Source organism: Oncorhynchus mykiss, chromosome 25 (genome assembly GCF_013265735.2).
Source record: "Oncorhynchus mykiss isolate Arlee chromosome 25, USDA_OmykA_1.1, whole genome shotgun sequence".
Classification (NCBI taxonomy): Eukaryota; Metazoa; Chordata; class Actinopteri; order Salmoniformes; family Salmonidae; genus Oncorhynchus; species Oncorhynchus mykiss.
The window spans coordinates 24,301,816-24,326,143 of NC_048589.1; the positions used below are offsets into that span (position 1 = coordinate 24,301,816).

The 24,328-nt window shown below is 42.1% G+C and overlaps 2 protein-coding genes across 11 annotated transcripts in view; one reads left to right on the forward strand and one right to left on the reverse strand.

Annotated features, from left to right (window-relative positions):
- Positions 1 to 276: 276 nt before the first annotated feature.
- On the reverse strand, positions 277 to 8,544 carry LOC110505677 (COMM domain-containing protein 8). 5 transcript variants are annotated; one of them, XM_036962830.1, is made up of 6 exons: positions 8,432 to 8,450; positions 7,838 to 7,928; positions 6,700 to 6,870; positions 2,423 to 2,575; positions 1,971 to 2,126; positions 277 to 886 (listed from the first exon to the last, which is right to left on the reverse strand). In XM_036962830.1, the coding sequence occupies exons 2-6, from the start codon at positions 7,880 to 7,882 to the stop codon at positions 866 to 868; spliced, it is 546 nt and encodes a 181-aa protein (XP_036818725.1). In that variant the 5' UTR covers positions 7,883 to 7,928; positions 8,432 to 8,450; the 3' UTR covers positions 277 to 865. The 5 variants fall into 5 exon arrangements, with proteins under 5 accessions (XP_036818725.1, XP_021440734.1, XP_036818726.1 ...); XM_021585059.2 differs by lacking the exon at positions 8,432 to 8,450 and adding an exon at positions 3,075 to 3,080 and having other exon boundaries at positions 6,715 to 6,870; positions 7,838 to 8,191; XM_036962831.1 differs by lacking the exon at positions 7,838 to 7,928 and having other exon boundaries at positions 8,432 to 8,544.
- Positions 8,545 to 11,658: 3,114 nt separating this feature from the next.
- Positions 11,659 to 24,328, forward strand: part of LOC110505678 (probable phospholipid-transporting ATPase VD) — a 41,830-nt gene continuing 29,160 nt past the window's right edge. Inside the window, exons 1-4 of one of the 6 annotated variants that reach the window (XM_036962432.1) lie at positions 11,659 to 11,812; positions 15,710 to 15,748; positions 17,451 to 17,842; positions 18,120 to 18,314. In XM_036962432.1, the coding sequence (XP_036818327.1) occupies positions 17,559 to 17,842; positions 18,120 to 18,314 (479 nt within the window). In that variant the 5' untranslated portion in view covers positions 11,659 to 11,812; positions 15,710 to 15,748; positions 17,451 to 17,558. Of the gene's footprint in view, positions 11,813 to 14,996; positions 15,749 to 17,450; positions 17,843 to 18,119; positions 18,315 to 19,912; positions 20,319 to 24,328 lie in introns of those variants that run through there. The other 5 variants (XM_021585062.2, XM_021585064.2, XM_036962431.1 and 2 more) reach the window with 5 other exon arrangements.

A 24,328-nucleotide genomic window follows, 5' to 3' on the forward strand; every position in this document is an offset into this window, starting at 1 on the left:
TTACCTCCATTAAAAAAAAGACTGCTCTAATAGCAAGTCCTGTATATTCCCAACTAGAACACGCACCAGGTTCTCATCCAACACTAGAGACTTGGACTTTTTTTATATAACTCATTAAAATATTAATGCATTATAACGCTGCCATATTGTGGTCCAGATGTGATGAATTTAAGAAGAGAAAGGGAAAATTAGGCCCGCCATGACTCTACCCCCCACTGCTGTTTTGGTGCATAACATCATAGGCATGCTGACTAGTACCAGGCGTACGCAAAGGAAGATTTTGCACAGTGTGATCTGTATTAAATATTCAACAGACAGAAAAAAAATGGAAGGGGTATTATTTGGTCTGATATATAACATTGCCTCTGGGGATGACCTTGACAATCTTTTCACCTAGCCAATCATCCAAGATCAGGAAGGACAAGAGAAAGAGATGAAGCCATTTCAGAGTATGGAAACAGTCTACATCTCTAATATATATTCCATTGAAGAAAAGGTCAAACGTTAATATTTATTACACAGTAATAGAATGGATTACAAAAAAAACTGCACAAAAGACTACTTCTTGCTGCAGTATGATTCTATATCCTTTTCCCTAAAATGTGCACTCATTCACACCCCCTCATGGATTGAAAATAAATGGAATATGGCGCAACACCCACAATCCCATGATTTTGAATTCATTAGGGGAAGCGTAGGAATCAGTGCCTAAGGGGGTTTGAAGGCTAAAAGCTGTATCTGGATCAGATCACTGTTTCCAGAAAGACACTGCATCATAGTTCAGTGTCCATCTATGATGAAATTGCACGTCCCCTTAAGAGCCATAGATGAAAGGGCACAGTGAAATAAATGTCTATCGCCACCATCACTTCAGCTGTAGTACCACCTGTAAGGACACAAATACACACTATCAGGATACATACACACAGTTGGATAGAGGGCTCTTGTGCCACAGAGCCTGCTTTAGCATAGACAGTGGCATTGAGGGCTTCCACCATTTTAAAGTAGTCAACTGGATGAGACTTACTATGGGTTAAGAAAGGAGTGGTCAACTAAAGAATTATACTCCTGAACAAACAGGTGGCAGTAAATCACCAACATTTGATTGATACCTATTCAGACAAAACACACTCCAGCATGGTAGACAGTGGTATGCACATTTTCTGTTTATTTATGAACTACCAATACACTCAGAAGTAGACTACTTTATAATGGAGATAGCATGGGCAACGCCATTGAGGGCTGTAGATATTGACGTGTTGAAAGTACCGAAATGTCTGTTCAGCCAGTTAACACAGCTCAAAAACCCATACAAGACACTCAATCAGGGGTCTCTTCACATTTCCCAAGTCAACAACAGAGGCTGGGAGACACAGTGCTGTATAAAGCAATGACTACATCAAATTCTCTTCCAGCTCAGGTAACTCAGGCAAGCAATAAAATCCTGGGATCCGAAAAAAATAAGTGTGTATCAAATGTACACTGTCAGCACTGCAAAAACCACACACAGAAAAAATAACATACAGTCAGACTAAACTGCTGTTGGGATACAAATATATTTTTGGGGATAAAAGCCCTTCTGTAATACACAAATGTCTTCTAGGACAGAGGGAATATGGAACGATTGGGAAAGAACTGTCCCTTTAAGTGAATGAGAGCGCAAAAACTGGCAGAAATCACCAGCTATTATGCTCCTGACATCAGTAGGTGAAAATATAATGATATTAAACTATTGGTGGAACTGCCAAGAAAACTGTTCTCAAGCCATCCAAATCACACCCTCCACTGATGCTGACCAAACGCTCACACACCCATACATACACGCGCAAGCACTCATACACACATGCTGTGCATAACTGCACCACTAAAACATTAGACAAACAACATGCTGACACAAACACATTTGATTGGCAATGATAATACCCTAATTGTCATAATATGTGCGCATGTACGTGTCCCTGAAGGATTACCTTATTGGCAGCCTCCATTGAGCTGATGAGTGTTTGTAATTCCTCTCGGTTCATCTCGACAGACACAGGCTTCAGGGCCCCGTTCTCCTTCACGTCCAAACTGAGGTTGAGTAGAGGGGTCTGGAGAGACGAGATCTTATCGCTGGCCAATGCCAGCTGAAAAGAGACAGAGGCTTACGATTCTAGTGTATAGAAAGCATTGTGGTAGCAGTAGACATGGTGAACCATACACACCAGCATTTCACCCCAGATTAATTCATGACTGATATCACATAATGTGTAAAACCCAGTTGAAACAACAGGACTATAAAAAAAGCATAACGACTTTTTTCATTTGACCTGTATGTCCCATTAAGATAAAAATAAAATATATTTTTCAAGGGAGTCCTGATCAATCAGTTTACCAATCAAACAAATATTGTGGTCTCCTCACTATAGTCCAGGGAATTCACCTTTATATGCCAGTCAAAGTCCTGGAGGGTGGAGCTAGACACGTTATTGGTCCTCTCCACCAGCGCCTGGCAGATCTCCTCCCGTCTGGCCCTCAGGACGGTCAGCACAGCCTCCCCGTACCCCCGGCCCACGTCTGCCAACGATGCCAGCACCTGCCCAAAGCAGAACAGGCTGGCAGTTGCACTAATAAATAATCACTCATACTGTACAGATAAAATTCAAAATAACTTAGGAAATAGGATTTTATTGTGTGGGATAATACATTGGCTGACATTACACAAAAACTGTCAACACAGAAGACACAGGACAATATTAATTTAAACATGTTTTTTGTAAATATGTTCCTTTGCTCATCTGGTGCAACAGCTCCTGGTGATTATGCAATGAATATCAAATGGCTGGTCTTGTTTCAATCTGCCTGTAATTCTATTTACACATAAAATATTCAGTTAATTAGTTTCTCAACTGAAACAGATGAGTCTGTGTCCCTGTAATTGTTCATAAATATTGTCAATATGGCTGGAGGAGATGGGTGCCGTTTTACAGTCCCCTAACCAATGTTTTTTTGCGTTATTTGTAACTTATTTTGTACAGAATGTTTCTACCACCGTCTCTTATGACCGAAAAGAGCTCAGGACAGCGATTACTCACCTCGTACTGGAAGAAGATTTTTTTCGTTAACGAGTTGGACGCAAAGGATTTACTTCAGACACCCGACAAGGCCCTCGTCCCAATCATTCGCAGGAGAAAGAGACAGAGATATCAGGGACGTAGGTCGGAGTGCCTTGTAAGGATCCGACGAGAGTTGGTAATCTGCCTTTACCATCAGTCCTTTAGCCAACGTACAATCATTGGATAACAAAATAGACGAACTACGATCACGTATATCCTACCAATGGGACATTAAAAACTGTGATATCTTATATTTCATTGAGTCGTGGCTGAATGACAACATGAATAACATACAGCTGGTGGGTTTTACACTGCATTGGCAAGATAGAACAGCCGCCTCCAGTAAGAGAAGGGGTGGCGGGCGGTCTGTGTATATTTGTAAACAGCTGGTGAATAAAATTTAATATTAAGGAAGTCTCGAGGTTTTGCACGACTGAGGTAGAGTATCTCACAATAAGCTGTAGACCACACTATCTACCAATAGAGTTTTCATAAAAATTATTCATAAATGTCTATTTACCACCACAAACTAATGCGTACCACCACAAACTAGTGGTACTAAGACCACACTCAATGAGCTGTATACGGCCATACGCAATCAGGAAAACTCTCATCCAGAGGTGGCGTACAGAGTGGCCGAGGACTTTAATGTAGGGAAACTTAAATCCGTTTTACCTATTTTCTACCAGCATGTTAAATGTGCAACCAGAGGGGAAAAAAAAAAAAAAAAAAAAAAAAACTCTAGACCACCTTCACTCCACACACAGAGACGCGTACAAAGCTCGCCCTCCATTTGGCAAATCTGACCATAATTCTATCCTCCTGATTCCTGCTTACAAGCAAAAACTAAACAGGAAAAACCAGTGACTCGGTCAATAAAGAAGTGGTCAGATAAAGCAGATGCTAAGCTACATGACTGTTTTGCTAGCACAGACTGGAATATGTTCTGGGATTCTTCTGATGGCATTGAGGAGTACACCACATCAGTCAATGGCTTCATCAATAAGTGCATCGATGATGTTTTCCCCACAGTGACCGTACGTACATACCCCAACCAGAAGCCATGGATTACAGACAACATCTGCACTGAGCTAAAAGGGTAGAGCTACCGCTTTCAAGGAGTGGAACACTAACCCGGAAGCTTATAAGATATCCTGCAATGCCCTCCGGTGAACCATCAAACAGGCAAAGCGTCAATACAGGACTAAGATTGAATCGTACTACAAGCTATTACAGACTACAAAGGGAAGCACAGCTTCGAGCTGCCCACTGACACGAGCATACCAGACGAGGTAAATTACTTCTATGCTCTGATCGAGGCAAGCAACACTGAAGCATGCATGAGAGCATCAGCTGTTCTGGAGCGACTGTGTGATCACTCTCTCCACAGCCAATGTGAATAAGACCTTTAAACAGGTCAACATTCACAAGGCCAGACAGATTACCAGGACGTGTACTCCGAGGATGTACTGACCAACTGGCAAGTGTCTTCACTGACATGTTCAATCTGTCCCTGACTGAGTCTGTAATACCAACATGTTTCAAGCAGACCGCCATAGTCCCTGTGCCAAAGAACACTAAGGTAACCTGCCTAAATGACTATCAACTCGTAGCACTCACGTCTGTAACCATGAAGTGCTTTGAAAGGCTGGTCATAGCTCACAACACCATTATTCCAGAAACCCTAGACCCACTCCAATTTGCATACAACAGATCCACAGATGATGCAATCTCTATTGCACTCCACACTGCCCTTTCCCTCCTGGATAAAATGAACACCTATGTGAGAATGCTATTCATTGACTACAGCTCAGCTTTCAACACCATAGTGCCCTCAAAGTTCATCACTAAGCTAAGGACTCTGGGACTAAACACCTCCCTCTGCAACTGGATCCTGGACTTAATGACAGGCCGCCCCCCCAAGTGGTAAGGGTAGATAACAACAAAATCCACGCTGTTCCTCAACACAGGAGCCCTTCAGGGGTGCGTGCTCAGTCCCCTCCTGTACTCCCTGTTCATTCATGACTGCATGGCCAGGCATGACTCCAACACCATCATTAAGTTTGCCGATCACACAACAGTGGTAGGCCTGATCACCGACTACGGTGAGACAGCCTATAGGGAGAATGTCAGAGACCTGGCTGTGTGGTGCCAGGATAACAACCTCTCCCTCAATGTGATCAAGGGAAAGGAGATGATTGTGGACAACAGAAAAAGGAGGACCGAGCATGCCCCCATTCTCATTGATGGGGCTGTAGTGGAGCAGGTTGAGAGCTTCAAGTTCCTTGGTGTCCACATCACCAACAAACTATCATGGTCCAAAAACACCAAGACAGTAGTGAAAAGGGCACGACAAAGCCTATTCCCCCTCAGAAGACTGAAAAGATTTGGTATGGGTCCTCAGATCCTCAAATAGTTTGAAGGCTGCACCATTGAGAGCATCCTGACTGGTTGCATCACTGCCTGGTATGGCAACTGCTCGGCCTCCGACCGCAAGGCACTACAGATGGTAGTGCGTATGACCCAGTACATCACTGGGGCCAAGCTTCCTGCCATCCAGGACCTCTATACCAGGCGTGTCAGAGGAAGGTCCTAAACATTGTCAAAGACTCCAGCCACCCTAGTCATAGACTGTTCTCTCTGCTCCTGCACGGCAAGCGGTAGCGGAGCGCCAAGTCTAGGTCCAAAAGGCTTCTTAACAGCTTCTACCCCCAAGCCATAAGACTCCTGAACAGCTAATCAAATGACTACTCAGACTATTTACATGATCCCCCCCCCCCTTTTTTTACACTGCTGCTACTCTGTTTATTATGTATGCATAGTCACTTTAACTCTACCTACATGTACATATTACGTCAATTACCTCAACTAACCTGTGCCCCCGCACATTGACTCTGTTCCGGTAGCCCCTGTATATAGCCTTATTTTACTGCTGCTCTTTAATTATTTCATATTTTTTACTTAACTCGTATTTTTCTTAAAACTGCATTGTTGGTTAAGGGCTGATCTTAATACCTGTTGTATTCAGCGCATTTACATAAAATCTTATTTGTCACCTCTTTACTGAAATAACGATAACTTTTAGCGCTTGAAAATGTAGACCTAGATGTTAGTAGACCTAGATGTTAGCATTTAATGTTACTATGCTGTGTCAAAGATCAATTCTATGGGAACAGTATGATTGATGCCTGGTTGAACTTTCCTCCTGAGTGCCAAACAACACAGCAACTTGAAACAAACACACTGTATACACCTGACACACTCAACCCATGGTCTACTCTGCAGCCATAACAAACACAGCCTACCACACACTGCAGCACTCCCATTTTTGTTCTTGCTCAACACAGCACCCCCGGAGCATCCCCCAGGAATGGATTAAGAAACACTGACCTAACACTACACATATTCACCCAACAAACCCAACACATTATACTTCAGCCATCAAGAGGCCCTACACAAACCCAATACACACTGAAGAGTCAAACACCCTGTGACTGACATAGAACCTTCAAAAACCAGTGAGTCACTGCATTGTACACCTTAGAAACCCAACTCCCATCACATCTGACTCTGTCAAACATGCATGATACAACTCCAAACTCACTGACTCCTGGCTCACCTCTTCGTCTGGGGTGTTCTTACCGACGGCGAGCCGGAACAGAGAAGAGAGGGAGTCGAGGACCTCCATCCATTCTACAAGGGTCCACATGTCACCATAGTCTGCCATCCGAGGGGACTCCCGCCCACATACACTATCCACCACCCTGTGTAATAGCTGGGGGAAAGAAAATGTGTATCATCATCATGATGATGATGGTAGCCTATGGTAGGATTGAATCTACCCACCAAAACAAGTCAGTAAACAATGCCATGCCCATGTTTGTGTGGAGGTCATAGTGTTTTGGAGTAACTGACTTATCTGCATGCTTTGGATTTACAATCAAGCATAATGCTCCCTCTGCTGGTCAATTATTGGTTCAGCGTGTGCTTATGACAATGACATGGGCACACTGCCAAATCGAGCCCCGACAGCTACACCCAGGCAATCATAGATCAGAAAGGATTAGACGGGTTTAAATAATATGATGACAGCTCCACAAAGCCTATCATAAGTAAAGTTGAAGTAATTACCATATCCTTTCAGACCTACTGGAGTTTTATAGGGCGGGTTACGATTGAGTATTGATATGCTTTCCTAATGGTTAGATGCAGAAAACACAATGGATCATCAATACACAATGTATCTGAATTGGGGAGCTTGCAGCAACATTGTAAGCTACATTGTTACAACAGTAATACAAATCACATTTTAGCCCTTGATTGAGAGCATAATATCTTGTTTTCATATTATATAAAACAGACACGAGGGTACTCAAAAGCCTGTTGTATCGTCTCATCTGAATGCACACGCAGAGTATTTAATTCATTTGATTGTAAAACCTAATGGAAATCCTTTCTCCTTCTGTAATACTATGTAGTTCAGTTGGTAGAGCATGGCGTTGGCACCAGGATAGTGGTTTCAATTCCCGGGCCTACCCATACGTAAAATGTATGCACTCAGGACTGTATGTCAATTTGTTTAAAAACGTCTGCAAGATGGCATATATTACAATGGCATGTTGCTATGTAACAAATAATAATAAACGCATGCAAGGGTTCTCCTGATATTGCATTGTCTAGCTCCAGGACAGTGGTGAAAACATGACATGTATGAACCAAGGAAATTCATGTATTATACTTACTTTTGGACATTCTTCAGGGAGTAATTTGGCAAGCAAATGTACCATGTTTTGTTGTCGAGTTTCGCCTTCCTTGTAAAACGTCACGAATCAGCTGATAAGTGATCACATGGTAAACCGGGGAAATCTGCTGTTTCCTGAGAGTACTTTTTCAGCGTGGCTCAACATTGGGATTTTTAATTATCATAACTCAAATTTGACATAAACAAAGGGCGCCTTCATGTGGATAACTTTGTCAAGACTAGAGGGAATACAGTTTATGTCAAATTGACGCCTACATTTTTCCCCCTTCATATTAGCCAACCCAAACCCTTTTCCAAAAGTATCCAAATTCTCCCAACCTGCTACGTAAGTTAAATCAAAATGTATGAAGAAAAATACCCTTTTCTTATTTAAAAAAAAAAAAAAAGATTTGTAAAACTATTTAGAATCTTTAAAACGTATACAAAATAAAATGTTTTCGCTACAGTTCTGTATTTGGTTTGATATAACGTTAATGTATTATTTTTTCTTCTCGTCCTTATTTCTTTGTGTAATCCCTCTGGCTGTTCTGTTTGTGTTTTGCATGTTGCTATTTAATTTAAAAAAAATACTTACTACGAAAAGTGAATTCTGACATAATGTATCCCGTGTTGTCAAACCCCCGCCTTTCAAAGTGTTGCAGTATGGGGATAAAAAAAATCAGATTTGCCGACTACATCAGACCGGAAGAGGCAAAGTGAGAGGTTTTACTCAGCTCAAAGTATGTCCACGAAAATAATAATAATTTTTGTATGGAGGTCAATAATAAGAGTGGAATTTGGTCAACAAAACATGCAATTGCATATTTGCTAAGTGAGGTTTATTTGATCGAATAAAAGTTACGTAATGGTTAGATTGTTATGAATGTACTGATATAAGTGGACGCACGTGGCATTTCGGCAACTAGGGGGGGGGGAAACGACTTTAAATTGGAGTTGTCTGTTGTCATAGAGATAGAGGACTGTTTTTGCATGTACATTACCATGGAGGGCTTTCGCCATTTTAAAGTAGTGAACTGGGTGGGGATTCCGACGAGTTGGGAGCAATCAGCCAATGAAAAATAAGAAAATTGGCTACTTTAAAATACCGCTGTCAGGGACGCTATGATGGTACAGATACAAATGTGAGTCCTCTATCTAGCTCTATGCCCTCTCATTGGCTAGAATGGTCACACATGATCTCGCCTCCTGTCTGCTTCCATCTATATAAGGACATTAAAATACTTCCAAATTTGTAATGTCACATGCATAAGTACAGTGAAATGCCTTTCTTGAAAACACAACAATCAATAATGTAATACTATAAAACACACATGAGAATAGGAAAAAATACATAGAACACTGTAAGCATACTTGTCTCCCAGTTGTAAAAGAAAATATGTGCTTGTAAGAAATGCTCCTCAGGCAATCTAGCTGAAAGGCACAGCACCAACAGCTGACATGAAGAGGGGACTGGAATTGGAGATGACAGTGACTACTGCAAGATGCAGAATGTCAACTTCTCACCCTGTGGCCTCATCATACATCCTGACGTCCTTTGGCTTGCCTCTTCTCCTGATGGCCTGGTCTACAAGCCTCTCGAGCATCCACCTTTTGGCCTAGTTGAGAATAAGAACCCAAACGTAAAGGGTTTTGTGGATTGCAAGTATGTTCACATGCATAACGGTGAACCTTCCCTGAAGAGGTAGCATGCCTACTATTGGCAAGTTCAAGGTCAGCTCTACATCATTGGGTTGGAGTGGTGTGACTTTGTTGTCTGTGAGCATGAGGACATTTTGGTCGAGAGAATAGAGACCCAGTGGTGTTCTCACTAATTAGAGAGAAGGGTGTACATGAAAAAGAACTTAGGCAGGAAAGACTAAATAACAATGGACAGGCTCCTTTATCTTTCAATTAATGAAAGAGAAACAAACTAACAAATCTGTCTGTGCAATTAATAATTAAAAATAATTCAATAAAATTGTTTCTGTTCTTTTGTCACTGTAAATAAAAACTCTTTACAACATTGTGTTTGGAGTAAGCAGTGGTGTTAATTATCATTAAATGGACTACAGGGTGTCACAGCAAAAAAAAGGAAAGATGCATTGCAGTAGTAGCTAATTGCGCCTTGGACCATGCCTTAATTAACAAGAGGTCCACACTGTTAGTTTTGTGAGAAGGCAAGCCACAGCCCAGATGCCGAGGATGCTTCCCATCAGTGACATGAGGATCTCTTGGACATGGTAGTTATTCCACTGGAATTGCAAAGGCACGGCTCCCTTCTTCAGACGTCGAAGCCCACTAGAAGGTTCAATGAAATCTTCTTAATTTCTTAACTTTCAATAACGATGCCGCACCAACTAATAACGTTAACACTAACGTTAGCTAGGTAACGTTACTGGTAGCTAAAGTTTGCTAGCTAAAGAGACAAACAAAATACACTAACTAAACGGATAAACAGCATTTTGAAGAAGAATGATTAAGAAAACACTATAGAAATATGATCATATTAATATACTGAGGTAATGATAAAACAAGCGACTCCGAGGCTACAATCAGGCTGACAGGAAGCTTTGTATCCGGTAGGAAGTGGGCGTTGCTACTTTGTGCAAAAGGCATGTAGAGAAAAACACTAGAGCTTTGGTGGGCGGGCTTTTCCTTCCAAACAGTACTTTCAAATAGGGTGCCAGGGCTCGTCTTGGAAACATGCTTTCCACTATGCTAAATATGAATCAAATTTGTTGAAATTACATTCACAGAATTTGAAAGTTACAGCAAGGCGTTGGTGAGGACGCTATGTAGAAACTTGTCGTTTGGTCGAAACTAATTAGATTAGAAAAACATTGTTTGCTCTGTAGTTAGTTGGTTGGCTTTTCTAGTTAGCAAGCTTATTTCTCTGCTCAAATTGGCTAACGTTGTTTTGAGGAGAACAGGCTAGCTCCCTGTCGACTCAACAGGCAATGGGGGAGAAGATTAGATGTACAGTTGCTTCAATCGGGGTGTTGGAGTACCCAGACGAAATGGCGGCAAACTGCCTCAGAGATAAAAAAAATTAAAAGGTGCGATCTCTCAGATTCTATCTTAATTACAGAGTTAGACGTCTATGTTGAACCAATGCAATGGTATACATTTTATTGGCTTACTATTAGCTGCTTTTCCTGAAAATGTCTCTGATATACAGTACCAGTCAAAAGTTTGGACACCTACTCATTCCAGCGGTTTACTTTATTTTTACTATTTTCTACATTGTATAATAGTGAATACATCAAAACTATGAATTAACACATGGAATCATGTAGTAACCAAAAAAGTGCTAAACAAATAAAAATGTTATATTTGAGGTTCTTTAAAGTGGCCATCCTTTGTCTTGAGGACAGCTTTGCATGCTCTTGGCATTCTCTCAACCAGCTTCATGAGATAGTCACCTGGAATGCATTTCAATTAACAGGTGTGCCTTGTTAATTTGTGTAATTTCTTTCCTTAATGTGTTTGAGCCAGTCAGTTGTTGTGGTATACAGAAGATCGCCCTATTTAGTAAAAGACCACGTCCATATTATGGCAAGAACTGCTCAAATAGGCAAAGACAAACATCATTACTTTAAGACATGAAGGCCAGTCAATCCAGAACCTTTCAATAACTTTTAAAGTTTCTTCAGTTGCAAGTTGCAAAAACCATCAAGCTCTATGATGAAACTGGCTCTCATGAGGACTGCCACATGAAAGGAAGACCCAGAGTTACCTTTGCTGCAGAAGTACAGTTGTAACTGCATCTCAGATTGCAACGCAAATAAATGCTTGAGTTCAAGTAACATACATCTCAACATCAACTGTTCAGATGAGAAGAAACTCTACTAAAGGACACCAATAAGAAGAGACTTGCTTGGGTCAAGAAACACAAGCAAGGGACATTAGACCGGTGGACATCTGTCTTTTTGATCTGAGGAGTCCAACCACTGTGTCTTTGTGAGATGCAGAGTAGGTGAGTTGATGATCTCTGCACTGATTTATTTAGAATGCAAAAGACACTTAACCAGCATGGCTACCACAGCATTCTGCAGAAATTCACCATCCCATCTGGTTGGCACTTAGTCCCACTATCATTTATTTTTCAACAGGACAATGACCCAAAACACACCCCCAGGCTGTGTAAGGGCTATTTAACCAAGAAGGAGAGTGGTGGAGTGCTGCATCAGATGACTTGGCCTCCACAATCACTTTTGGTTTGGGATGAGTTGGACCACAGAGTGAAGGAAAAGGATCAGCTTGTCTTGTATGGACTCAGTGCAGATCTAGGATCATTGTTGCTTTTTAGATCATAATGTATCAAATTACATGGACTGTTGGGACCTGACCCTAGATCAGCACTCCTACTCTTGGATGCTTCCACCAAAAGGCAGAAGACCACCTGCAGGGACGGGGCTGGGATTAAAATAAATAAATAACAGGACAAAACACGTTTCACGACAAGAGAGACAACACTACATAAAGGGAGATGTAAGACAACAACATAGCAAGGCAGCAACACAATAACATGGTAGCAACACAACATGGTAGCAGCACAAAACATGGTACAAACATTGGGCACAGACAACAGCACAAAGGGCAAGAAGGTAGAGACAACAATACATCACGCAAAGCAGCCACAACTGTCAGTAAGTGTCCATGATTGAGTGTTTGAATGAAGAGATTGAGATAAAACTGTCCAGTTTGAGTGTTTGTTGCAGCTCATTCCAGTCTCTAGCTGCAGCGAACTGAAAAGAATAGCTACCCAGGGATATGTGTGCTTTGGGGACCTTTAACAGAATGTGACTGGCAGAACGCGAGTTGTATGTGGAAAATGAGGGCTGCAGTAGATATCTCAGATAGGGGGGAGTGAGGCCTAAGCAGGTTTTATAAATAAGCATCAACCAGTGGGTTTTGCGACGGGTATACAGAGATGACCAGTTTACAGAGGAGTATAGAGTGCAGTGATGTGTCCTATAAGGAGCATTGGTGGTAAATCTGATGGCCGAATGGTAAAGAACATCTAGCCGCACGAGAGCACCCTTACCTGCTGATCTATAAATTATGTCTCCGTAATCTAGCATGGGTAGGATGGTCATCTGCATCAAGGTTAGTTTGGCAGCTGGGGTGAAAGAGGGGCGATTACGATACAGGAAACCAAGTCTAGATTTAACTTTAGCCTGCAGCATTGATATGTGCTGAGAGAAGGACAGTGTACTGTCTAGCCATTCTCCCAATAACTTGTATGAGGTGACTACCTCAATCTCTAAACCCTCAGAGGTAGTAATCACACCTGTGGAGAGAGGGGCATTCTTCTTACCAAACCACATGACCTTTGTTTTGGAGGTGTTCAGAGTATTCAGGCCCTTTACTCAGTACTTTGTTGAATCACCTTTGGCAACGATTTCAGCCTTGAGTCTTCTTTGAAGAGCGGCTCTACACCATTAGAGCGAGACCAGCTGCGCTTGGCCCGCGACTGGAAAATGCTAGCTGACATTGGCCGGCAACTTGTTTCCTCCGGAGATCGCAACCACCACCCTAAGATCTGACATGGTGCTCTGGTCCCGTTCGCTCAAGAAGGTCTTCATCATTGAGCTCACAGTACCCTGGGAGGACTCAGATGAGGCTTATGAGCGAAAACATCTGCGCTATGCCGATCTAGCTGCCGAAGCACGGCATCATGGCTGGAACACAGAAGTCCGACCAGTGGAGGTGGGCTGCAGAGGTTTTGTGGCAACATCTACAACCAGACTGCTTAGAGACCTGGGAATTAAGGTCCAGAGCCAGTGTTCGGCAATCAAAGCTGTATCGGAGGCGGCAGAAGGCAGCAGTCAGTGGCTCTGGATGAAGAGAAAAGACCCCAGCTGGGCCCCGAAGTGAGAGGGCCAGGAGGTATGCGGTCAACAATGCTTGACTCAGGGAGGAGGACGCCCCTGCCATGCATAGTCCCATGGGATGTTGGCTATCAACAACAAGGCAACTCCTATAACTAATTGGGAATGGGACGCAAGCGTAGGATTGATCACCCTGTCGCTGGCCGCCTTTGGGGAGGGTGTATAGTGTGAAAGGCCGAAACACCCTAGGAACCAAAGGTACACTACTGACGATGCGCTCCCCAAATTTCACCAGGCTCACTGTTCATGAACGCTTGGAAGTGCTTGCACAAAGGATAGTAACATCTCATCCTGTGTTCTTGGAATCTGGTATGACGCTACACGTTTGGCACACCTGTATTTGGGGAGTTTCTCCCATTCTCCTCTGTAGATGGCTCTGGTTGGGCCACCCAACTCACGCCCTGACCATACTAAAACAAAAGACAAAACAAAGGAACTAAGGTCAGAACTTGACAGCATCATGGCAAAAAATGACAGATTGGCCAATAGCTTCTACCACCAGGCTGCTGAATAGCCACCATTAGGCTCCCCCTCTTGCCCCCCAGTCATTCTACCCCCCCAATGGACATTTACCCTTCCCCCACTCCGCAATGGACATGTATCATTGTTACAGTTGTAAATATGTAGACATTATTATAATTTGTATTATAGTTTCATTCACTTCTCTTTGACCTGCACTGTTGGAGCTCGGCGCTTAAGAATTTCACTGCACCCTGCAAATACATCTGAGACCCTGTGCATGTGGCTAATGACATCATCTATCTATACTGAACAAAAATATAAATGCAACATGCAACAATTTCAAAGATTTTACTGGGTTACAGTTCATATAAGGAAAATGATTGCGGCTGGGTACAGCCATCGGTGGGCCTGGGAGGGCATAGGCCCACCCACTCGGCAGCTAGGCCCAGCCAATCAGAATGAGTTTTTCCTCAAAAAAAGGCTTTATTACAGACCAAAATACTCCTTGTGTTGTGTGACAAAATTGCACATTTTAAAGTGGTCTTTTATTGCCCCCAGCACAAGGTGAACCTGTGTAATGATCATGCTGTTTTATCAGCTTCTTGATATGCCACACCTGTCAGGTGGATTGATAATATTGGCAAAGGAGAAATGCTCACTAATAGGGATGTAAACAAATTTGTGCACAAAATTTGAGAGGAATAAGATTTTGCTACTCGCATTAACATCTGCTAACCATGTGTGTGTGACCAATAAAATTAGATTTGATTTGAAGTAGAGGAAGATGGGTCAAGGGGGAGGGATCCTGAGAGGAGTGGTGAGTAGTAGATATTTACCAGTACAGAGGATTGGATTTTTAGCATTTATACCAATGGTTATCAACTGTACTGCAGGGATGGAACATAAGTCGCAGAAAATTAAGGTTGTGGTGACAGCTGCAGAGAGGTATTTGGGTGTACAAGACTTTAAGTCAGAAAAGTTACAGGGTGTGTTGACTGGTGGTGTCCCCTCCTTTCAGGCTGTTGGCCTGAGGTAGGACTAGATATATTTAAATAGTGGAGTAGGGTGGTGTGTTTTTAGTGAGTGTAGGGTTAGATGGTATACATTTGTATTATTATTTTATTGTGTTTATTGTTTCAAGAAAAGTATAAGCGAGTTATACTCCAGTCTAGTAGGTGGCGGTAATGCAATATTTATTGGATGCCAACCCCCGTTAAACCTAATCGAAGAAGTGATTAACACAGTCTATTTCATTACAGTAACATCGTTAGGCAGGCCTGAAATAAATAATAAAAAAATGTTACTGAATGAACCTCTTGTGGGTAGTGGCGTTCAGCTCGTCTTTTTATACCCTGGAACAGCACTCTTATCTCGTGATTCATGATGCTGCGCAAGTGATGTTGAAATATATTCGCGCAAGTATGAGTAGGCCTGCTTTATCTAATGTAAATTCTCAAAACAGGTAATGTGATGTGACCACTACAGATTGTATTTGTGTTTTGTTTTACGACTCACAGCTCTCTGCCCTCAGCACAGCGAACAATGAATACTACAGGGTAAGTTCTTGACACATTTATGCATGTTTTTTATTTTATTTTATAGGCAGCCATGGTAACAAAATATAAAGTTACTAGATTCGTTAGGCTACGTTTCGTTCAAATCAATTTGGCTGCAATAAAGAAAAAAATGGTAAAAAAATAGCAACCCCAAACTGAATTAGCTAAAAATCTGTGATCTATCGTTGTAAACTACTGTATTTCCGGTAAAAAGCATTATGCCCTTGTAGCTAAGCCTAGTTAGCTACATTTGTCATTTTTGTTTTTTGGCCCCATTGGCTTTATCGCAACAACACACCTGGCCCATGTCATCATGCATGAATGACAAAGTATCTCCTAAATGGGGACATTGTCATTGTGCACACTGTGGTGAAGGATATGACAATTCTACACAGCAGAATACATTGTGTGGGTTTTTTGAAATTATTTGTTTTCTCCTTCACTGTACACACCAGTTTCAGAAAATCCTGTTCCTGGAAAGCTGTAGGCCAGGGTATGCAGGCTGTTGTAAAACATCTGGTTCTTGATTTGCCAGTTGAATAAGGGGGGTACAATTTTATTTTTAATAAAGTAAAGAAAATGACAGACACATTAGCCTGTCTTTGAAAATATGTCATATCAATAGAAAAGAAATGTGCTTGTATCTTCTAGTCCAGGCTATGTTGTTTTACAGATGTATAAACTATATGTAAACGTGTAGTAGTTTATGAACTACTTTATAAGTCTACCTTTTAGCCCAATAATATATAAATGATAGGCCTCTCCCAGCACGAGGCCTAGGCTACACAGTTCACACTATAGAATGAACTAAAGTAGCCTACCAAAAAAAACATTAACTGGGAAATCAAGGAACGCATGAAGGATACTCTATTGTTGAGCTTTCATACAGCACACACTCAGCCGAGGGCATATACTGGCCTGTCTTGCTAGCTGTTTTGGCATCTCACAAGGGCGTGTGGGCGTGTGAGTGAGTAACTTCAGAGTAGTTGTGATATCTGAGTTGAGTGGCGCATAAAGGAAATGCCACGGTAAAAATTATTTTTCACTTTAAAATGTATGTCAAACAAAAACCAATGATTGCAAAGTTAAACAAACCATAAAACTATGCACAAGGACTACGTTTAACAATTTGTATGGTTTGTTTAACTTTGCAATCATTGGTTTTTGTTTTACAGGCATTTTAAAGTGAAAAATCTGAGTCGGTGTCACTGCGTTACCGTGGACTTGCCCGTAAACATAGTTCTTCTTTTCTCTGCAACTACATTCAGTTCCTCTTAGTGACAATTATTTTCTCAAGGATCATGAAGGTTTTGTGTACACATAGCGGAACAACATTTAAATAGAACATTTATATTATTCTGTGTTGATAAGATCTAGCATACAATGCTGTAGTATCTTAATGGTTTCACTTGTGCTTTTTCTGACCTGTGGGTTAGCAGCCTGTCAACCAATGTCTTGTTGGTAGTATAGTATTAATTTAGTCAACAAAGTAAAAGGACTAGAGTCCTTTTGAACTAGAAGTTATTGCCCTTTAAATACAGGCCTGAGAAAGGGTTTGGGAGTATTGCCTAAAACAATTAGTCATAGCTCTGTCACTTAATCACTGCTTATCTCATGGACTATTGCCTACTATCTGTCCTACTTTCTCCACAAGGTCACTACTTTTGAAACCTTTCTGATTACTGTTTTGTATTTGTTTCAGAAAAACAGCACTGTAAGCAGCCCTAAGGCAACAGAAGACCAGGTCTGGCCACCCAGGCCCAGGGAGGGTGCAGGGTTCTGGGTGTAGGGTGCCCTGGCCACTGGGCCTATGGAGCAGATCCACTGGGTGAGACGCCGCTGGCAGCAGCTGGTTGCCGCAGATTCAGGTCGAGGCCAGTACTCGGCCCCTACAGCCCTACCCACCAAGAGTTCCCCAGTGCTCCACAACACACAGCTGCTCACTGGCAAACGGAGGACGGTCATCGCCCGGCACGGACGCCACCAGCAAGAATACCACAGCATCTCCAAGGGATGCCAGGGCAACAGCATCCGCACCACCAAGTACAGCCTTCTGAGCTTCATTCCCATGAACCTGTTCCAGCAATTCCACAGGTGAGCGGAATACCTAAACTCATGCTGATTTACACAGGGGATGGGCTAGACCATACCTGATTACAATCAGGCAATCATGTTTGTTGATGTTGGGAAATGACTTCAACTCGAGCAGGAGTGCATAGGAGTCACTTAATTGTAATCATGGAATTAGGTTTGTTGTGAATTAACTCAAAACAAGCAGATGCCAAATGGAGACTGCAGAGCGCCCATAAGTGTACAGGTAGCCTTAGGGGCTGGGGGTCGATGTGGGATTTATCAAGCCCCTCCTCCTCAGGGTGGCCAACCTGTACTTCCTGTTCCTGGTGATGCTGAACTGGATCCCAGTGGTGGAGGCCTTTCAGAAGGAGATCACCATGATTCCCCTGGTAGTAGTGCTCATCGTCATCGCCATCAAGGATGCCCTGGAGGACTACCGCCGCTACCGCTTTGACCAGAAGGTCAACAACAACATCGTTACAGTGTACAGTGGGTGAGTGGGCCGGCTGGACAACAATGCTCAGGGTTTATCCTTCATACGGGGAATAGATCAACAACAGTCACCGTGTTGTTACATACTACTTCATACATAGTTATGGAGTTGAGTGTTTTTTGTTATTACACAATACACAAGCGGAGTAAGTTATGGTAATTATTACTATTGTGTAACATTGTTCTAATAAAATATCCTTAGTTACCAGATGCATTACGACATAGGTATATTGATTTTATGATGGCTAGTATTCAAACTGAAGGTCTTAAAACATCTTGAACACAAACTTCATATCCCACAGTCCTCTGTGTTAATCAGCACCAAAGCACCATGGCCTTTTCGCAATTGAATTTGCTCAACTCCTGCGTCCTCTCTCTGTCTCGCCTCCATTTGAAAAAGGTCGAGGGTTATTGAGGAGCGGCAGCGAGAAGAGGAAACGTGAACGAAAATGTGCTTGTATGAAATTAGACTCTCCTTCTCATCTTGTGCGTCATCAGGCAAATAACGTTTACAGGGGTGGATCCCAAAATAAATGTGTAACGTGATCAAAACAAATGAAGTTAGTTGTGCAAGACATTTTATAGATAAAACATGTGGGCATGCTTTTCTCCACTGACAAAACAAAATATGATTCAGGGGGGGTGTGACAGATTTTGTAGGACTCCGGTAGGCTACACATGACTATCCTCAATGAAAGGTGGTTATCAAGGAGGGGAGGACACTCTTTCGTTTGCCTACTAACAAATTGACATCTCCTCAACCACTTATCGGTTTCTGAGTAACAAAGGAGAAGAGAAGGTGGAGGATGGACTTTTGCCCAAATGAGAAAAGACCCATGAATTGCATAATTGCTTTTTCTAACTTCATTTGTTTTGATCACGTTACACATTTATTTTGGGATCCACCCCTGTAAACGTTATTTGCCTGATGACGCACAAGATGAGAAGGAGAGTCTAATTTCTTCCTGTAACAGTAGGATCAAAGGTGAAGTAGAAATTTACATGATACAGTCTACAGTACTGTATTACCATTAGCATACCAAATATGAACATATTTTCTAGAGAGAGCCTGATGCTGAGAACCGGTGATCCTTACACTGGATTAAATGTTGGTTATTGTAGATTCAGTTGTCTGTGTGACTGTATGTGGTATAAAGAGCACCATATATACAGCACAGATAATCTATGGGCTTGCTCATTTACCCATTCCTTTGTGATGTCAAGGGTTTCTCAATCCTATTTCATAGAAAGTCATAAAAGTTCAACTTTGAGTTGTTTGTTTATGACATGGAGGAGTGGCTCTATTGGTCTCTAAGGCAGCGAGGTGTAGTGTTAGTGAAGTGCCGGAGAGATACTCTCCACCATGACAGAAACGAAGCTCTCCCCGGCAAAGTAGCTGTCTTTCTATCTAAACTTCACCCTGGCGACTCAACATCCTGGATCATGATAGACGATGACAGTAAAACAGAGTGGGCATTTGAATCTAGATGCAGAGCTCGGTCGGTCACGAGTGGCTGGAAATGCCGGAGAGAGATATAAAGGTTGACCAATAAGTAAACCCTCTGGATTTTAACTGGTGGAGTCTTTCACTGGGCTTAGGAGTCATGTACAGCTTGGAGCGGCCGGTCCAAGGACGAAGTTCCTGTTCGAAGGACCGACTGGGGAGGAAGAGGAGGACGGTGGTATCCTCCCTCACAGAGGATGAAGAGCTGACGGAAATCCTCAAGTCATACAGCAGCAACAAGGTGACCACCACCAAGTACTCCTTCCTCTCATTTATCCCCAAGAACCTGTTCGAACAACTCCACCGCTTTGCCAATATCTATTTCATATTCCTGGCAGCTCTGAACTTTGTTCCAGTGGTCAATGCCTTCCAGCCCGAAATCAGCATTATTCCCATTCTCCTGGTGCTGGCAGTGACGGCAGTAAAGGATCTTTGGGAAGACTACAGGAAACACAAGTCGGACAAGTTCATCAACGGACTGGTCTGTGAGATTTACAGCAGGTTAATACACTCAGCGTAAATTTTAGTAGAACATAGGGTTGTTTGTTATCTCTGAATGGGAGCAAATGGAATTAGTACTGCTTATATGGGGTAAACTGACTGAAAAATGGGGTGAAATGTTCTGGCTTGTGCACGAGATCCGTTTACAGGTTAACATTCTGATAGCTATATAGCAAATTGACCGGTAATAATGTGACAGCTACTTTTACAGGTAAACAAAACGTACAGACCTGTAGTTCTGCAGCTTCTTCTTTATACTTACAAGGGTTGTATATGGTGCCATCAAACTGACAAACATGCTAACTAGATCAGGTACAGTGCCTTCTGAAAGTATTCAGAACCATTCACTTTATCCACATTTTGTTATGTTGCAGCCTTATTCTAAAATGGATTAAATACATTTTTTTACTCATCAATTTCAACACAATATCCCATAATGACAAAGCGAAAACAGGTTTTTCTATATTTTTTTGCTAATGTATTCAAAACAGAAATACCTTATTTACATAACAATTAAGACCCTTTGATATGAGACTCGAAGTTAAGCTCAGGTGCATCCTGTTTCCTTTGATCATCCTTGATGTTTATACAACGATTAGAGTACACCTGGGGTAAATTCATTGATTGATTGGACATGATTTAGAAAGGCACACACCTGTCTATATAAGGTCCGACAGTGCACGTCAGAGCAAAATCCAAGCCATGAGGTCGAAGGAATTGTCCGTAGACCTCCAAGACAAGATTAAGTCGAGGCGAGGATCTGGGGAAGGGTACCAAAAAATGTCTGCAGCATTGAACGTTCCTTGCCTCTATCATTCTTAAATAAACAAAGTTTGGAACCACCAAGACTCTTCCTAGAGCTGGCCGCCCGGCCAAACTGAGCAATAGGGGGAGAAGGGCCTTGGTCAGGTAGGTGACCAAGAACCCGATGGTCACTCTGAAAGAGCTCCAGAGTTCCTCTGTGGAGCTGGTTTTCCATCTGGGAAGGTTCTCCCATCTCTGCAGCACTCCACCAATCTGGCATTTATGGTAGAGTGGTAAGACAGAAGCCACTCCTCTGTAAAAGGCACATGACAGCCCGCTTGGAGTTTGCCAAAAGGCACCTAAAGACTCTCAGACCATGAGAAACAAGATTCTCTGGTCTGAAGAAACCAAGATTGAACTATTTGGCCTGAATACCAAGCGTCACGTCTGGAGGAAACCTGGCACCATCCCTACGGTGAAGCATGGTGGTGGCAACATCATTGATGGGGATGAACAGCGCAAAGTATAGAGAGATCCTTGATCCAAACCTGCTCAGGACCTCAGACTGGGGCGAAGGTTCACCTTCCGATAGGACAACGACCCTAAGCACACAGCCAAGACAACGCAGGAGTGGCTTCGGGACAGGTCTCTGAATGTCCTTGAGTGGCCCAGCCAGAGCCCTGATTAAAAATCTTTGGAGTGACCTGAAAGAACTTGAGAGGATCTATAGAGAAGAATGGGAGAAACTCCCCAAATACAGGTGTGCCAAGCTTGTAGCGTCATACCCAAGAAGACTCTGGGCTGTAATCACTGCCAAAGGTGCTTCAGCAAAGTACTGAGTAAAGGGTCTGAATAGTTATGTTAATGTGATATTTCATTATTTTTTTTTATATTTATAAAAATAAAAAAAAATGTGCAAACATTTCGAAAAACCTATTTTTAGATGGGGTATTGTGTGTAGATTGATGAATACAATTTCATCCATTTTAGAATAAGGCTGTAACGTAACAAAATTTGAAAAGTCAAGGGTTCTCAATACTTCTTAAATGCACTGTATATGCTGAACTGAAAGTAGGACAAGTTGACAATCTCTAAAAAACATAATTGTTGTGCCATGTGAGAGATGGACACACACACACACACACACATTTCACTCAATTCCTCTCATGTCTCTCTGCACATAAGGCCTTGACAAGAGAAATTCATTGTTCAATGGCTGCGTCCTCACTTGTTGAGGTATCTTTATCATAATCTATTTTGCTCAGGATGGGGTTGCTAACCCCATATCAAATCTATCCCCTTTTCCGGAGACTAGGAGTGAGTGGTCGAGGTAGCCTATTGGTTCTTCCTCCCAGGTCTACATGTCCCACCATGCAATCGTTCATAGCCTCAGGCTTACTGAGGCCAGACAATCCTTAGGGCAGGAGTAGATTCTCCCGCGTGACCATTTGTGTTGTATAATCATTTGTACACTGCAAATTGACCACAACTAAGCCCAAAAAGAGGCTGTATTTTGAAAATAATAATTTTGTACCTTGATTACATTGAGACACAATCATGTCTCTTTTTTTATTTGTGGGAATAGATTTTCTAAATTAAACTCATCATTTTTAGCTGAATTCCTGGTGATTTGAGTCTTTTTTTTGACCAAAAAACAAAAACTTTAGGGGGCCAACAAAAATCACTCGCGGGCTGATTTTGGACCACTGGCCTGTTGCCGACCCCTTTCCTAGGGCCTATCCATACCAACTATCTTTAACATATCTTTTATATTGGGTGAATAACAAACCACGGTATTACAGTAATTTGTTTCTCAGTAATTTGTTTCTCAGTCTCTTTCCTGCCAGGAAAGGGTGGTAGTGGTGGACAGTAAAATAAATGATTAACCTTGAGGTGTGTTCACACACTGTGGCTCATAGCTGCCTTGGTTGAACATTGTGTGTTCACTCACTCCCTCTGGATTGACTTGAAGACTTGTTTCTTAACACTCACCCTACCTTACAGTTGGCATGGTTCCATCTTGAGCATATTGCTGTGTACCCAAACACAGGTCACTGACCAAAATGCAGACAACAAAAGTGCAGGGTGAATGGTCTTTCCTGGAGTTTTTACAATGTAAAATACGTAACAATGTCTGTGTTTAGGAACGATTCATGGTTGTTTAGAGGGACATGTTCCTTTGCTTGTGTGAATACTGCTCATATGTGTGAAACTGTTATTTTGTTGTCTTTTTGTGGTATTGTTAGTAGAGGTCGACCGATTAATTAGGGCCGATTTCAAGTTTTCCTAACAATCTGTAATCTGCATTTTTGGACACCGATTGTGGACAATTATTATTATTATTATTATTATTATTATTTATTTATTTTTACCTTTTATTTAACTAGGCAAGTCCGTTAAGAACACATTCTTATTTTCAATGACTACCTAGGAACGGTGGGTTAACTGCCTTATTCAGGGGCAGAACAACAGATTTTTACCTTATTAGCTCGGGGATTCGATCTTGCAACCTTCCGGTTACTAGTCCAATGCTCTAACCACCTGCCTTACATTGCACTCCATGAGGAGTCTGCGTGACAGGCTGACTACCTGTTACGCGAGTGCAGCAAGAAGCCAAGGTAAGTTGCTAGCTAGCATTAAACTTATCTTATAAAAAACGATCAACCTTAACATAATCACTAGTTAACTACACATGGTTGATATTACTAGTTTAGCTAGTGTGTCCTGCGTTGCATATAATCGATGTGGTGCCTTTTCATTTCTCATTGAATCACAGCCTACTTCTCCAAACGGGTGATGATTTAACAAGCGCATTCGCGAAAAAAGCACTGTCGTTGCACCAGTGTGTACCTAACCATAAACATCAGTGCCTTTCTTTAAAAGCAATACAAAGTATATATTTTTAAACCTGCATATTTAGTTAATATTGCCTGCTAACATGAGTTTCTTATAACTAGGGAATTGTGTCACTTCTCTTGCGTTCCGTGCAAGCAGTCAGGGTTATATGCAGCAGTTTGGACCGCCTGGCTCGTTTTTATTTTACCTTTATTTTACTAGGCAAATTCTTATTATCAATGATGGCCTAGGAACAGTGGGTTAACTTCCTGCCAGGGGCAGAACGATTTTGTACCTTGTCAGCTCGGGGATTTGAACTTGCAACCTTTCGGTTACTAGTCCAATGCTCTAACCACTAGGCTACCCTGCCGCCCCGTTGCGAACTGTGTGAAGACCATTTATTCCTAACAAAGACCGTAACATAACATTGA

Excerpts from the sequence above, each read along its gene's own strand:
- LOC110505677 (XM_036962830.1), bottom strand. The coding sequence starts at position 7,882 with ATGGTACATTTGCTTGCCAAATTACTCCCTGAAGAATGTCCAAAA. Across the intron at positions 2,127-2,422 it reads ACTTTGACTGGCATATAAAG|CTGGCATTGGCCAGCGATAA; the intron begins GTGAATTCCCTG and ends GTCTCTTTTCAG. Across the intron at positions 887-1,970 it reads CAATGGAGGCTGCCAATAAG|GTGGTACTACAGCTGAAGTG; the intron begins GTAATCCTTCAG and ends GTGTCCTTACAG.